Source organism: Scyliorhinus canicula, chromosome 7 (genome assembly GCF_902713615.1).
Source record: "Scyliorhinus canicula chromosome 7, sScyCan1.1, whole genome shotgun sequence".
Classification (NCBI taxonomy): Eukaryota; Metazoa; Chordata; class Chondrichthyes; order Carcharhiniformes; family Scyliorhinidae; genus Scyliorhinus; species Scyliorhinus canicula.
Genome location: NC_052152.1, coordinates 44,975,011 through 44,991,104, shown reverse-complemented (window position 1 = coordinate 44,991,104; position 16,094 = coordinate 44,975,011). Strand labels below are relative to the sequence as shown.

General features: G+C 47.7%; 1 protein-coding gene across 1 annotated transcript in view; it reads right to left on the bottom strand.

Moving 5' to 3' along the window:
• Window positions 1-16,094, bottom strand: part of fstl1b (follistatin-like 1b) — a 140,814-nt gene that overhangs the window by 7,179 nt on the left and 117,541 nt on the right. The window contains exons 8-9 of the mRNA XM_038801905.1: window positions 12,982-13,094; window positions 1,319-1,429 (exon numbers count right to left, since the gene is read on the bottom strand). Of these exons, the coding sequence (XP_038657833.1) occupies window positions 1,319-1,429; window positions 12,982-13,094 (224 nt within the window). The remainder of the gene's footprint in view (window positions 1-1,318; window positions 1,430-12,981; window positions 13,095-16,094) is intronic.

Genomic DNA, 16,094 nt, shown 5'->3' with positions numbered 1-16,094 from the left:
TTAAAATTCTTGAACATAAAACAAAGTTTTCCAAACTGGAGGTCGGGGAGTGGGCATGATGAGGCTCTCTCACTGACAGGCAAGGCCTGCGATATTTAATTTTCTCTATTGGTGGTGCTGTAAAGTTCCCCTCAACTCCCTCTGGTTGATTCTCTCCCTCTCCAAAATGCAGTTCCCGATGACAGATATTTTCAATGCTCCCCCTGTTTAAATGTGTTTCTTAAAATTCATTTTAAGGGATGGGCATCGCTGGGTGCCTTCTGGTGTGTCTCTGTGCAGCATGAATTTGTTCTTGGAAATGCTCAGGCACCCTGTGTTTCCCAATGCCAAGAGAAATAATTAAACCACAGCTCCTCCTATCCTATTTCACCCCCACCCACCTCCACTTCCAAAACTGTTCAAATGTTCTTTCTCCCGAACTGTCAGCTCTGTGGAATGTCATTTCTTTTTGTCTCTATACGAAATTCCCCATGAACCAGTGCATAGGTCCGTGTAATATTTAGAGGGAATAAATAAATAGCACTCTCGCTCAAAAGGTCATCTGAACCTTAAACATGACTGTGGGAAGTATATTTTGTCATTGGATCAACTTAAATTGACTAGAAGTTTATGGGAATACCCAATACCTGCCTGCAGTAGCGATTCCTCCTCATTCCCCCCCCCCCCCCCCCCAACTCTTCCAAGACACACACTGTTCAATTTGGAAACATTTGCTGTTCCTTCATAATTGATAGATCAAGATACTGGACCTCCCTATCTAAGAACATGGAGCATGATTTTGCAGCCCTCCCCCGTAGTGGGATCTTCTACTCCCTTCAAAGATGACCTCCCCCCCCCCCCCCCCCCCCCAGAGCGGGCAAGCCTTACAAAATCCTGTAGACCTTGGCGGGACCGAAGATTCCCCCTGTTGGCCAATGGCGAGCCGCCTTCGCTGCCGGAAAACATGGCGGGGTGGGGGGTCCTTGCCCATGGGTATACATATGGTTCACCACTACCTTCCAAAGGGTAGTTAGGGTTGGAAAATAATTGCTGGCCTCACCAATGACACCCACATTCCATAAGTGAATAAAAACATTTGTAACACACCCGCACTCACTAGTCCTCAATATTTGCACAGAACAACTTATTTTTTTAACCTCATCCAAAGCAATTCATTGTTCCCTACTCCACCTGAAGCTATCTAACCACAGACACATTTTGGTTCTGTATACAGATGTACACAGGAGGAAGGAGGAAAATTGACACCGCTTCTCCCTTACCTGAGAATTCTGGAAGAGAACAATATCAATATTATTTCTGGGTTAATATTTCAACTCACCATCACAGGTCATAGCAGTACACACCCAGTTGCCGCAGGCACAGACACATCGGTTACACTCCACTGTAGTCTCAGCTCCATCCTCATAGGTTTCATCTTCCAAGGCACATTCTATGACACAGTAAAGACAGGTCACTTTTATTTCAATATCCAGACAACTCGTGTAAAGCAAGAGATTGGTAATAAGGAATCATTGGCTGGTCTGATTTGCCCATGAATGGCTGTAGAAATCCATTGGGTAGGAGCTACTATTGGAGTGTAAAATTAAACTACTTACTCTGGGACAAGAAAGGAAATCTATGAACATACTTCAGCGTTCTGCACTGAGAAGTGTGGTCATCTCTCTGTGGTGGTCTTGCTGAAGATAGGAGACTAAGAATTTCTGGATTTTCCTCTCGGGCTCGCAAAATGGGAGTCGGGCATTTTGGTGGTTTCCAGAATGCGCACCCAACTCATGACTGACTTTGCCTGGGATTTTCATGTTTCCAAGCATGTGCAGTTTGCAACTTACCATTGGGTGTGGCATCACAACTGGGCAGGAAGAGCTTTTGTGGGGGGGGGGGGGGCATGTAGTTCCTGTCCTCTGTCCAATAAAAGAACGGTAAAATACATCAATAGCAAATATCTGTCCATAGCAGCCCTGCCTTGCCACTGGAGCAGTCTTCTGAGCCTATACTATAAGTACGGTGCTGTTTAATGTTGGCCTATTGATTGCACACCTTCAGTTGTGCATCCTCAGTGAAATCAACATATGCTCACTATTTTAAGCTAATGTTGCCACTCTAGCCTACCCTTTGAGAATCCCTCTGCACCCGTCTTTTGTTGCTCATCTGAAAGCCTCTGTCCTTTATCGAAAAGTCATGCAACAGCTGATATATCTCTGGAAGTTGCTACAACAGCAAAGCTCATCTGCTGTACATCTCACTTCAATTCTGACCCCCTCACACCTATAACACCCAACTTTATACATTCCTCTTAGAGGACACAACACACTGTCACGCACAATGCAGTGCGTCGGCCACCTAGGCTACACCTCCTCATTAAATCCCATGAAGTTCAGGTCAGGCAATCACCATGGAAATCACACCTCTTCCCTTATTCTGCGATGGATCATACCCAGAGTAGCCAAGAGCCCTGTAAGGGAGCTGCACCCAGGTTCTCTGAACACAACCTGGACAGACTGCTGCAAGCGGGACATCCTGTTCCCCCTAGGGCACCAGCTACCCCCAGTACCATCAAAGCACACTAGCTTAAGCTTGGTGAGGTGGTCAACACCTCAGGTCACCATTAACTACGCTGGATCCAATGCCAGAAACATCTCAGAGGCCTTCTGCACTATGATGACACAAGGTGTTTCTATTATATGTGCAGCCTGACCTCGCTGTATCCAGCTTGGCTGGTCTCAGGTGGGCAGCAAGACAGATGGTGCTCAGCAGTATAATAGCATGCGTCAATGGCCAAGGTGAAGCAAATAACATACATATGAATGGATGATATTGTGGAAAAGTCATTCAAGACATCCTGGTAGTATTCCAAGTCCATGCCTTGCCTTGATGAGCCTAAATGTCACTCTTCCCATTCCCTGAAGAGACACCACAATATCAAAGCTAGGCTGTGGGACCTCAAATCTCAGAGATCATTGCTGTGGATCAGAGGACAATGGCTGTGGCACAGATTCCAGCACCCCCACATCCCCACCGAGTGATCAAAGCACCTGAACCACATCATTACTGGCACAATGGTTAGCACTGCTACCTCAGCGCCAGGGACCCGGATTCAATTCTGGCCTTGGGTGACTGTCTGTATGGAGTTTGTACTTCCTCCCCATGTGGGTTTTCTTTGGGTGCTCCAGTTTCCTCCCTTAGTCCAAAGATATGCAAATGGGTTAGCCACGCTAAATTGTCATTTAGTGCCCAAAGATGTGCAGATTAGGTGGGCTATGTAGGGTGCTCTTTCAAAGAGTCGGTGCACACTCGATGTGCTGGATGGCCTCCTTCTGCACTGTAGGAATTCTGTGGTTCTATAGATTAGAAGGCCACAGGTTTGTTCATTAGCATCCTTGTGTGAAAGTGGCCCTCATTGGACCTTCTCTGTGGTTGGCGGAGGGACATGGGAAGACATGTTTTCAGAATATAATCCTTATCCCAGCGTATCCATCCACGCACATGACAGGATTTGTTTGAACATTCGGGTCAGCCTAGACACCTTGAAGATTAATAAATCTTGGCAATTGCCATTTAGAGGAGAACCCGTATCCAAAGTATCTATCCATGCACATGACAGGATTAGTTTGAACATGACAGGATTAGTTTGAACATGACAGGATTAGTTTGAACATTCAGGTCAACCTAGACTCCTTCAGGATTAATAAATCATGGCAATTGCCAAGTTAACGGGCGCCCACATGTAGAAACTTCTTGCTGTGGGAGTTGGGCATTTAAAAAGTGCTACCCCTTTCGGTTAATGTACCTTTCCCAAGTCTGCATGGGTGTCCTTATCTCAATGTGCATGCAGTTCACTACACTCAGCACCTGGGAGAAGCCTACAACTGAGCCAAATCCTGTCACTCTGTTTGCAATGCAGCATCTGTATCAAATGAGAGAAACTGCCCTACGCTGGCAAACGGGCATTGGTGACTCTGTAGATGCACCTATATGCTGCTGACTGAAAATCCACAGAGGTTGACTGCAGAGCCTTGGAACAACCTGCTCGCTAGAACATTGAGAGTCATGGTCGCTTTCAAGGCCGCAAGAAAGCATGCCTTTGGTGTTGGCTACAGGTCTTGTTGCAAAAGGATGCAAAACCCAGCCACCACCTCTCAGGACAGGTGCAGCCCCCTCCGACATTGAACAGGACCCTCCCAGTCCTGTTCAGTTACATTACCCAGTTTCTATATAACCTTTCAGCAACATTCAACACCACCTTCCTTCAGGCACAGGGGGCTGGATTCTCCACTGGCGAGATTCTCCATTGTGCCGGCAGCGCACCCACGCCCGGGGATTTCCTGACTGCGTGGGGCTGGCCACAATGGACAGCTCGCAGGATGGAGAATCCCACTGCCGGTGTGGGATGGAGCATCCTGCCAAGGATAACTTGGTTCTGCCTACTCTTGGACCCATGCATGTGGAGAAACAGACATTTCAGACTGTGCTTGGATGTACTGAATGCGGTCTGGATTTGCAGTCATGGTGAATTGCAGATTTGCAAAGGGGGTACCTGACGGCTGAGGAGGGTGCAATGGAGATCTGTTGATAGCAGATCTGCAGCTGTGCTTAGGTAGCTTGCAGAGACCCCTTGCACTCCCTCACTCCAATGCTGCACTCTCCCTGACCTGGCAGAAGTGGCCACGCCTCCAAGGAGACGTACCTTATAAAGAAACATAGGACGGGATTCTCCAGTGCCCCAGCCTCATGATTCTCGTCAGTGCACGGTTCACTGGTGGTGGAATGCTCTCCCCACTGCTCGTCAATATGATTTCTCATTGAAGCCACCCCATACTGCTGGGCAGGAGTGCACTGTCAGCGGGAAAAGAGAATCCCGACAGCCGGAGAATTGTGTGGTCGGGATCCAGGCGGGGGCTTTGGGGATTGACTATTCTCCCAATGTATGTTGCTCAAGACTATAGTTTTCTGAAAACCAATCTCCCTGATTTCAGTCCCATCTCTTTTTGAGGGCAAGGATATTCTGTACTCTCCCTTCCATTGGTTTGAGTGATCTTATCCTGGGTGGCGGTAGAACATCAGGATCCGAGTGTTTCTATTGTTTCTCTCCAAGGAAATCAAGGCACTATGGTCTCTTATAATACCTTGGGGTCTGTCTCAATCCTGTAGGATCTTGTTTGTGAGTTTTTTTCAATGATTGTGCCTTTCTGCCATTAATCTCGGACCCATACTCTCTCCTTGGGCTTCAGCATAGTAACTCACATGCTTTATGCCTGTAATTAAAGTTCTGAGCCTGGCTGGTTTTATAATCTGCCTTGCACTGATCTACCCTTTCCCGGTCGGTCGTGGTTATGGTGATGTGCATCACTGTAAATACACAAGGGGTTAATGTAAATACATGTAGACTAGCTAGACACTAGAGGGAGCACCAGAAACATGACACAGACACTCAACCAATAAATCAGTTAGATAGGATACGACCAATGGGCATTCACGATACACAGAGGTGACACGACCACAGGAGGGCATTACACCAACCCATATATAAAGCACACCACACACATGATCTGCCTCTTTCCAGTGGAGATAATCAGTGAGTACAGACACAGGATTGATTCAATATCACTCCCACCACGTGGATTGTAGCAGACTGGTTCGTCAGTCTGGGTAGCTATAGGAGGATTAACAGTAGTGTTGAACCCAAGTAATAGAAATGTAAATAGTTTAATAAACATGTTGAAGTTATCTCCACGTCTGAACCTTCCTTTGTCAAGTGCACCACAAGGAAGCCGCTTTTGCTACACCTAGAGCATAACAAGACAGTGGTGATGTTGGAACAAAGAACAAAGAAAGGTACAGCACACGAACAGGCCTTTCGGCCCTCCAAGCCTGTGCCGACCATGCTGCCCGCCTAAACCAAAATGCTCTACACTTCTGGGGTCCCTATCCCTTTATTCTCATCTTTTTCATGTATTTGTCAAGCCGCCCCTTAAACATCACTATCGTCCCTGCTTCCACCACCCCCTCCGGCAGCGCGTTCCAGCACCCACTACCCTCTGTGTAAAAAAAACTTGCCTTGTACATCTCCTCTAAACCTTGCCCCTCACACCTTAAACCTATGGCCCATAGTAATCGACTCCTCTACCCTGGGAAAAAGCCTGGCTATCCACTCTGTCTGTGCCCCTCATTTGTAGACCTCTATCAAATCGGCCCTCAACCTCCGACGTTCCAGTGAGAACAAATTGATTTTATTCAACCTCTCCTCATAGCTAATGCCATACCAGGCAAAAAGCTGGTAAATCTCTTCTGCACCCTCTCCAAAGCCTCCACATCCTTCTGGTAGTGTGGTGACCAAAATTGAACACTGTACTCCAACAGTGTGGTTCTATACAGCTGCAACATGACATCATGACATGCCAATTTGTATACTCAATGCCCCGGCCAATGAAGGCAAGCATGCCGTATGCCTTCTTGACCAACTTCTCTACCTGTGAACATGTACCCCTAGATCTCTCTGACTGTCATTACTCGAGGGTTCCACCATTCACTGGATATTCCCTACCTGTATTAGACCTTCCAAAATGCATTACCTAACATTTGTCCAGATTAAACTCCATCTCTCCGCCCAAGTCTCCAAACAATTTAAATCCTGCTGTATCCTCTGACATTCCTCATTGCTATCCGCAATTCCACCAACCTTTGTGTCGTGTACATTTTCCTCCAAATCATTTATATATACTACAAACAGCAAAGGTCCCAGCACTGATCCCTGCGGAACACCACTAATCACAGCCCTCCAATTAGAAAAGCACCCTCCATTGCTGCTACTCTGCCCTCTATGACCTAGCCAGTTCAGTATCCATCTTGCCAGCTCATCTCTGATTCTGTGTGACTTCACCTTTTGTATCAGTCTGCCATGAGGGACTTTGTCAAAGGCCTTACCGAAGTCCATATAGACAACATTCACTGCCCTACCTGCATCAACCATCTTTGTGACCTCCTCAAAAAACTCTATCAAGTTAGTGAGACACGGCCTCCCCTTCACAAAACCATGCTGCCTCTCGCTAATACGTCCACTTGCTTCCAAATGGGAGTAGATCCTGTCTTGAAGAATTCTCTCAGTAGTTGCCCTACCACTGACGCAAGGCTCACCAGCCTGTAGTTCTCTGGATTATCCTTGCTACCCTTATTGAACAAGGGAACAACACTGGCTATTCTCCAGTCCTCCGGGACATCACCTGAAGACAGTGAGGATCCAAAGATTTCTGTCAAGGCCTCAGCAATTTCCTCTCTTGCCTCCTTCAGTATTCTGGGATAGATCCCATCAGGCCCTGGGGACGTATACACCTTAATATTTTTCAAGACACCCAACACCTTGTCTTTTTGGATCTCAATGTGACCCAGGCTATCTGCACACCCTTCTACAGACTCAACATCCACTAATTCCTTCTCTTTGGTGAATACTGATGCAAGTGCTCATTTAGTACCTTGCCCATTTCCTCTGGCTCCACACAGATTCCCTCCCCCGTTCTTCAGTGGGCCAACCCTTTCCCTGGCTACCCTCTTGCTTTTTATATACACACGTGTAAAAAGCCTTGTGATTTTCCGTAACCCTATTTGCCAATTACTTTTCGTGACCCCTTTCAGCCCTCCTGACTCCTTGCTCAAGTTCCTTCCTACTTTCCTTATATTCCACACAGGCTTAGTCTGTTCCCAGCCTTCTAGCCCTGACAAATGCCTCCTTGTCCTTTTTGGTGAGGCCTACAATATCTCTCATTATCCAAGGTTCCCAAAATTTGCCATATTTATCCTTCTTCCTCACAGGAACATTCCGGGTCTGTATTCCTTTCAACTGACATTTGAAAACCTCCCACTTGTCAGATGTTGATTTACCCTCGAACATTCACCCCACAACAGTTCCCGCTTAATATTGTTTATAATTAGCCTTCCCCCAATTTAGCACATTCACCCCAGGACCACTCTTATCCTTGTCCACCAGCACTTTAAAACTTACTAAATTGTGGTCACTGATCCCTAAATGCTCACCTACTGAAACTTCTACCACCTGGCCGGGCTCATTCCCCAATTCCAGGTCCAGTACAGCCCTATCTACATTTTGTTTAAGAAGCAATCCTGGATGCTCCTTACAAACTCTGACCCACCCAAGCCCCTAGCACTCAAGTGAGTCCCAGTCAATATTGGGGAAGTTAAAGTCTCCCACCACAACAACCCGGTTGCTTTTACTCCTTTCCAAAATCTGTCTATCGATCTGCTCCTCAATCTCCCGTTGGCTGTTGGGAAGACTGTAGTAAACCCCCAACATTGTGACTGCACCCTTCTTATTCTGGATCTCTATCCATATAGCCTCGCTGCCCTCTGAGGTGTCCTCCCGCAGTACAGCTGTGATATTCGCCCTAACCAGTAGTGCAACTCCTCCATCCCTTTTACATCCTCTGCCGTCCCACCTGAAACATCTAAATCCTGGAACGTTTAGCTGCCAATCCGGTCCTTCCCCCAACCAGGTCTCGGTAATGGCTTTGAGTTTAGGTTTGAGTTTTTCTTTGCTAGAGATGGAAGCTGTGCTCTCAATTTCTTACCCATTCATAACTCTGATGGTGAGAAAGCATTCTGTAGTGGTGAGGTTCAGTAACTCAGAAGAGCTAGATTAAGGTTTTGTTTTTCCTGCCTGGACTGTTCATACCTCTCTCGGCTTCTTCATTCACTTCAGGCTAGCGAAATGAACTGGTTACATGAACAAAGCAATATTTTTTTGTGAAATTGTAGAGTAGCTCATTAGCAAATTGCATCCCATTGTTGAGACACTACAATGTATTGCATAAATTCTCATGAAGGATTGGATGACTGTTTCTGCCCATATTCTATACAATCTGTTTACTTCAATTCAAAACAATGGCCTGCGTGAGGTTTTTCCACCAAATTCAAATAAGCTAATTTAACACAAGAACAGGAATAGGGAGCAGGAGTAGGCCATCTAGCCCCTCGAGCCTGCTCCGCCATTCAAGAAGATCATGGCTGATCTTTTTGTGGACTCAGCTCCACTTACCCGCCCACCCACCATAACCATTAATTCCTTTACTGTTTAAAAATCGAAGTATCTTTGCCATAAAAACATTCAAAGAGGTAGCCTCAACTACTTCACTGGGTAGGGAATTCTACACATTCACAACCCTTTGGGTGAAGAAATTCCTCCTCAACTCAGTCCAAAATCTGCTCCCTCTTATTATGAGGCTACGCCTCTAGTTCTAGTTTCACCCTCCAGTGGAATCAACCCCCTGCTTCTACCCCATCTATTACCTTCATAATTGTATATGTTTCTATAAGATTCCCCCCTAATTCTTCAATATTCCAATGAGTATAGTACCAGTCTACTCAGTCTCTCCTCATAAGCCAATCCTCTCCGCTGCTTAATCAACCTAGTGAATCTCCTCTGCACCCCCTCCAGTGAAAGTACATCCTTTCTCAAGTAAGGAGACCAAAATAAATGTACACATACTCCAGGTGCGGCCTCATCACCTTATACAGCTGCAACATAACCTCCCTGATTTTAAATTAAACTCCATCCCTTCCATTTGCCGCCTTAATTACCTGCTGCACCTGCAAACCAACTTTTTGCGATTCATGGACAAGGACACCCAGGTCCCTCTGCACAGCAGCATGCCGCAATTTTTTACCATTTAATTAATAGTAATTAATTTGCAGGCACACCCATGGTCTTTATGGAAAAGTAGAAGGTAAAAGTGGTTCTCTTGTTTAGTTCCTTCTGATGGTATTATGACTGTGTCTGCCATTGTTTGATACTTTCCTTGCACATACTCTGTAACGGTGTCATATCTCATCTGAATTGATGGATTCTGGAAGGTATCTTTGCAATTTTGGTCATGTTCAGAAAGGTGACTAGTGGCTTATGGCCAGTATTTACTTTGAATCACAATCCCATAACATAGCCTGAAATGTCCTCGCATGCCCATATTGCTGTCAATGCTTCTTTTTTGATCATCGTGTATTGTGTTCTGTTGATGTTCGTGATGTAGAGGCATAGTAGACTAGTCTGCGCTTGGTTGGGGGGGGGGGGGGTGCAGGGAGAAACAGGTACACACAAGGCCTTTCTGAACTGTGAAAAGGGCGCACAAAAATATTGTGGGATGGGGAAAACACAGGAAAATTGATCAGCCTGCACAAAAAAAAAAAAAATCTTACGTTCTGTGCCTCCATGAGAAGATGAAAATCCGGCCCAGGGAATTGTGCAGAATGACAGCAGAAACTTTCTTTTGCTCATTCATTACTGAATAATATTAAAAATGGTAGCACCATGAATCCAGAAAAACCAACTGATGCCTGCAGCCTGGTCAATAATGTAGCAATACTAAACACGGCATTTTCCTATCAAACCTCTCCTTTCAGGCCAGCGCCAACATGTTTAAAGCTTTACCAATAAACTGAACACTAGAATTCATATATTCTTATGTAGCACCATCTAGAGGTCGTGATGTATGTAGCTTTGGAAAAACAGGAGCCAGCTGCTGCATGCACTTAAAATCTCTGCCAAAAAGAAATTCTACCGATGCGTTGTTTTCTTTTCCCGCCTTCCTCCAGTATCTCGATTCTCGCCCCCCCCCCCCCCCCCTCCCTATTTTTTTTTCTCCTCATTCTATCTATCTCTCAGCCAGGAAAGCTCTTCAGCCTGCAGTACTGTAGCCATGATGCCATATTACTGCATTGGGACAAAGTGGATTGTACAAAGACTGACTCGAAACATAAAACGTAACATTTTAGATCTATAATTATCCAGCTGCTTGATTGCTGTGAAAGATTTGAGACAAACCAATTCTAATGACAGGCCATGCCACGCTATAAACCATGGTGCGCAGGAAATGGCATTGAATTTTAAAGTATAATCAGCTAGCTTGAACGATGTTTTCCGCAAAAGCTTCCATTTAAAGCTTGTAATTTAGAAGTATAATGTTGCGAGTGTTAGATTATGTTGCAGAGTAGAGAGTCCCAATTTCAAGTGTTTACACCCTCCATTTTTGAAACTTTGTTCATGGGACGTGGGCATCGCTGGCTGGGCCAGCATTTATTGCTCATACCGCAAGGCATTTGAGTCAACCACATAGTTGTCGATCTGGAATCACCTGTAGGCCAAACCAGGTAAGGACAACAGATTTCCTTTTCTAAAGGGCATTAGTGAACCAGACGGGTTTTTATGACAATCAGCAATGGGGCTTCATGGTGATCATTTAGATTTTTAATCTCATATTTTTCTTGAATTCAAATTTCATCGAGTGATGGGATTAAAGTCTGGGTTGACAGAGGACTACCCTGGGTCTCTCTATTACTAGTCCAGTAACAATACCACTGAGCCACTGCCTCCCCAAGAATTAAACATTCATAATGTTAGATGCACTGTGCAGAGTTGATAGGGGCTTAATATCTCCTCACAGGAAAGGGGGAAAAGGGCTCTATTCAGTTTTTGGCAACAATCCATCCAATTTATTTTATGACATGTATGCACTGTGGAGTGAAGGATGTACGAGGTGGAAATGAGTAAATAGTATGCATGCCCCTCATGGCATGGTAAAACATTAAAGTATAAACTTTTGTAATGTTTCCAGAGACTTAATGTTTAATTCTTAGACTTTTGACACCTCAACGAAAGAAATGGGATATTGTTCCTTCCATTTTGCAACTGAACGTTTCTTTCCCAGAATAGGCCTAGAAATGATTGGTGTAGCTCTCCTGGGCCAGGTTTTATGGCCCACCGTTGGGCATGTTATGGCGGGGCAGGGGGCATGGATAATATGATGGGTGACTCATCCACCCCTTTCTCTCCCACCCCTAACCCACTCACCATAAAACACTAAGGTGGACTGTGGCCAATGTCAGAAGCCTGCTTGGCATTGAGGAAAAAAAAAATCATCAACAGACAATTGAGCTTGCTAACAAGCCAACTAACCCAAGTATTATGTTGTCTATGCCATAATACGGCTGGTGTGGACAAGCTGGCAAGATGGAGTTTGCTTTTTCACCTCAGATGGGGGTGTGCATTTTCAGAGATGCCTTGTGCGTATGAGGGACAACCCTTTGCCCATCCCCATGCTTTATGCACCCGCCTCCTGGCCTCTAAAATCTGTTGCCCCCGGGCTTCTCTCCCTAGGGTGCCTGATCCCACCCCGTCCGAAAAACGTGGGCTTTACCAAAGCCGACAATCCATTGCCCTTGTCCCAGGGCCTCCTTGCAGTCCCAGTAACACCCACTACTGAGTTCTGGTGCTGCTAAAGTTACCAGCCACATTCAGATTGACTGGCCGCTAAAAGATGCGAGTTTCTCCTCCCGAGGGCAGAAGTCCCACTCGCTGCTCATTTATGTTGGCAGCACGTTACCACTGTGGGTGGCCTCTTTTTAAGTCCATTGGTAGGGAAGCTTTGTGGTGCAGCGGAAGTGCCTCGTCCTCTGCAATAGAAGCTCCGAGTTAGAGTCCACCGGCAGGACTTGTTGGCCGCAGAAGGAATGTTCAACGGGCTGATAATCAGCTCCGGAATCCTTTCACCACAACCCCTCCATTATTCCTCAAATGGTGAAAGAACAGTCGGGTGTGAAGATAACGGTTGATTTGAAAACACCCTTCGTAATGGAATGTGTGTTTGTGGGTAGGGGGGTGGGGGGTTGCTAACCAATCCCCCTGCAACCCATAAAATTCAGTTTAATTCTTACTCCGTGTTCAATTTGGTAACAATGTGGGGGGTGGGAAACTGCATCCAACTGGACTCAAAGCTCAGATTAGCAATGGACAAAATTAGTCAGCGTTGCTGCTCCTCACACCTACACTGTGTCCCTAGTTAGATATCAGATGAGCACAAGATCAGGGTTGGTTATGAAAAGAACAAACTCAACTTACATGAGGCATTACGCAATACAGGGGGGAAAAAAAGAGTGGAAGACAAAAATTACCAAAAGATAATGTACATTAGAGTTTGTACTCACTTTTCTCAGGAGGGACAAAACCAGGATTCAGGCAGTTCAAGAACTCATTGAAGCTGAGTTTCCAGTCAGCATTCTCATCGGAGAGCTCAATCAGCGCATCCACACAGAGACCCCTACAAAAATGGCGCATTGGTCAATCAATCTCAGAATATGAGCAACAATGCTGATTTTGCATAATAATCAATTTAGAAACTCACCCACAATGTCAAATCTTAAATCTCCCAAATAAAGAATGTATGCAATGGAACCAAACATCCAGTGAATCTTTAATGCCAACAGAAGTTGCAGGATCCCGGGTTGCTGCTGAAAAGACCAGAAACGGGAAGTGGAGGACTGGAGAGGTGGGGGGAGGGGGACATCGCCATGGGGAGCGGGTCAGAAGGGGAGGGTCGACCCGGGGCGAGCAGGGAACAGGACATGGCTAATCGGCAGGGGAAGGGGGCGGGTCGTCCCGCGACCCGGCTGATCACTTGGAACGTGAGGGGGCTGAATGGGCCGGTCAAGAGATCAAGGGTATTCTCACACCTGAAGGGACTGAAGGCTGATGTAGCAATGTTACAGGAGACCCATTTGAAGGTAGTGGACCAGGTTCGCCTGAGAAGGGGGTGGGTGGGACAGGTGTTCCACTCTGGATTGGACGCAAAGAACCGGGGGGTGGCGATTCTGGTGGGAAAGAGGGTGTCGTTCGTGGCGGAGGAGGTGGTGGCGGATAAGGAGGATAGGTATGTGATGGTGAAGGGTAAGCTGCAGGGGGAGAAAGTGGTGATGGTCAACGTATATGCCCCGAACTGGGATGACGCGGGTTTTATGAGGCGCCTATTGGGCCTCATTCCGGGACTGGAGGCAGGGGGCTTGATCATGGGGGGGGACTTTAACACAGTGCTGGACCCCGGGCTAGACAGATCGAGCTCAAGGACCAATAGGAGGCCGGCAGCGGCAGAAGTGCTGAGGGGGTACATGGAGCAGATGGGAGGAGTCGACCCATGGAGGTTTGGTAGGCCGAGGGCGAGGGAGTATTCCTTTTTCTCCCACGTCCATAGAGTGTACTCCAGAATCGATTTCTTCGTGTTGAGCAGGGGGCTGATCCCGAGGGTACGGGAAGCTGAGTACTCGGCCATTGCTATCTCTGATCATGCACCACATTGGGTGGATGTGGAAATGGGGGAGGCGCGGGACCAGCGCCCGCTGTGGCGGCTGGATGTGGGGCTGTTAGCGGACGACGAGGTGTGTAAAAGGGTCCGGAAGAGCATTGAGAGCTATCTGGACTTGAATGACACGGGTGAGGTGCAGGTGGGGATGGTCTGGGAGGCCCTGAAGGCAGTGATCAGGGGAGAGCTGATCTCCATAAGGGCGCACAGAGAAAGAAAGGAGAGGCAGGAGAGGGAGAGGCTGGTGGGGGAGCTATTGGAAGTGGATAGGAGATATGCGGAGGCACCAGAGGAGGGGCTGCTGGGAGAACGGCGCAGCCTGCAGGTCAAGTTCGACCTGCTGACCACCAGGAAGGCAGAGACGCAGTGGAGAAGGGCACAGGGCGCGGTCTATGAGTATGGGGAAAAGGCGAGCAGGATGCTGGCACACCAGCTTCGCAAACGAGATGCGGCTAGGGAGATTGGGGGAGTGAAGGAGAGGGGCGGGAAGGTAGTGCAGAAGGGGCAAGAAGTGAATGGGGTCTTCAGGGATTTTTACAAGGAGTTGTATCGGTCTGAGCCGCCGACGAGGAGAGGGGGAATGGAGGACTTCCTAAACAAATTGAGGTTCCCAAGGGTCCAGGAGGGGCTGGTAGAAGGGTTGGGGGCGCCAATAGGGCTAGAGGAGCTAGTCAAGGGAATAGGTCAGATGCAAGCGGGGAAGGCGCCGGGGCCAGATGGGTTCCCGGTGGAATTCTACAAGACAAATGTGGACTTGGTGGGACCGGTACTGGTACGAGCCTTTAATGAGGCGCGAGAGGGGGGGGTTCTGCCCCCGACAATGTCGCAGGCTCTGATCTCCCTGATATTGAAGCGGGATAAAGACCCCGTGCAGTGCGGGTCCTACAGGCCTATCTCGCTTCTGAACGTGGATGCCAAGTTGCTGGCAAAGATCCTGGCAGCTAGAATAGAGGATTGTGTGCCAGGGGTAATCCATGAGGACCAGACAGGGTTCGTGAAGGGGCGGCAGCTCAACACGAACGTGCGGAGATTGCTGAATGTAATTATGATGCCGGCAGTGGAGGGGGAGGCTGAGATAGTGGTAGCGCTGGACGCGGAGAAGGCATTCGATAGGGTGGAGTGGGAGTACCTGTGGGAGACGTTGGAACGGTTTGGGTTTGGGGAAGGGTTTATTAAGTGGGTGAAGTTGCTCTACTCGGCCCCGACGGCGAGTGTAGTGACAAACGGGAGGAGGTCGGAGTATTTCGGGCTCCACCGAGGGACCAGGCAGGGATGTCCCCTATCCCCCCTACTTTTCGCACTGGCGATTGAACCGTTGGCGATGGCACTGAGGGGTTCAGGGGGGTGGAGAGGACTGACTAGGGGAGGGGAGGAACATCGAGTATCGCTGTATGCGGATGATCTACTGCTGTACGTGGCAGACCCAGAAGGGGGAATGCCGGAGATAATGGAACTATTAGCAGAGTTTGGGGACTTTTCGGGGTACAAACTAAATTTGGGCAAAAGCGAGGTTTTTGTGATACACCCGGGGGATCAGGGAGAGGGTATTGGGAGACTCCCCTTCAAGCGAGCAGGAAAGAGCTTTAGGTACTTAGGGGTGCAGGTGGCAAGGAACTGGGGGACCCTCCACAAGTTGAACTTTTCCAGGCTGGTGGAACAGATGGAGGAGGAATTTAAGAGGTGGGACATGGTACCGTTGTCGCTGGCGGGGAGGGTGCAGTCAATCAAAATGACGGTCCTCCCAAGATTCTTGTTTTTATTTCAGTGCTTGCCCATCTTCCTCCCTAGGGCCTTCTTCAAAAAGGTGACGAGTAGCATCATGAGCTCCGTGTGGGCGCATGGCACCCCAAGGGTGAGAAGGGTCTTTTTGGAGCGGAGTAGGGACAGTGGAGGGCTGGCACTACCCAATCTCTCGGGGTATTACTGGGCGGCAAATGTGTCAATGGTGCGCAAGTGGATGATGGA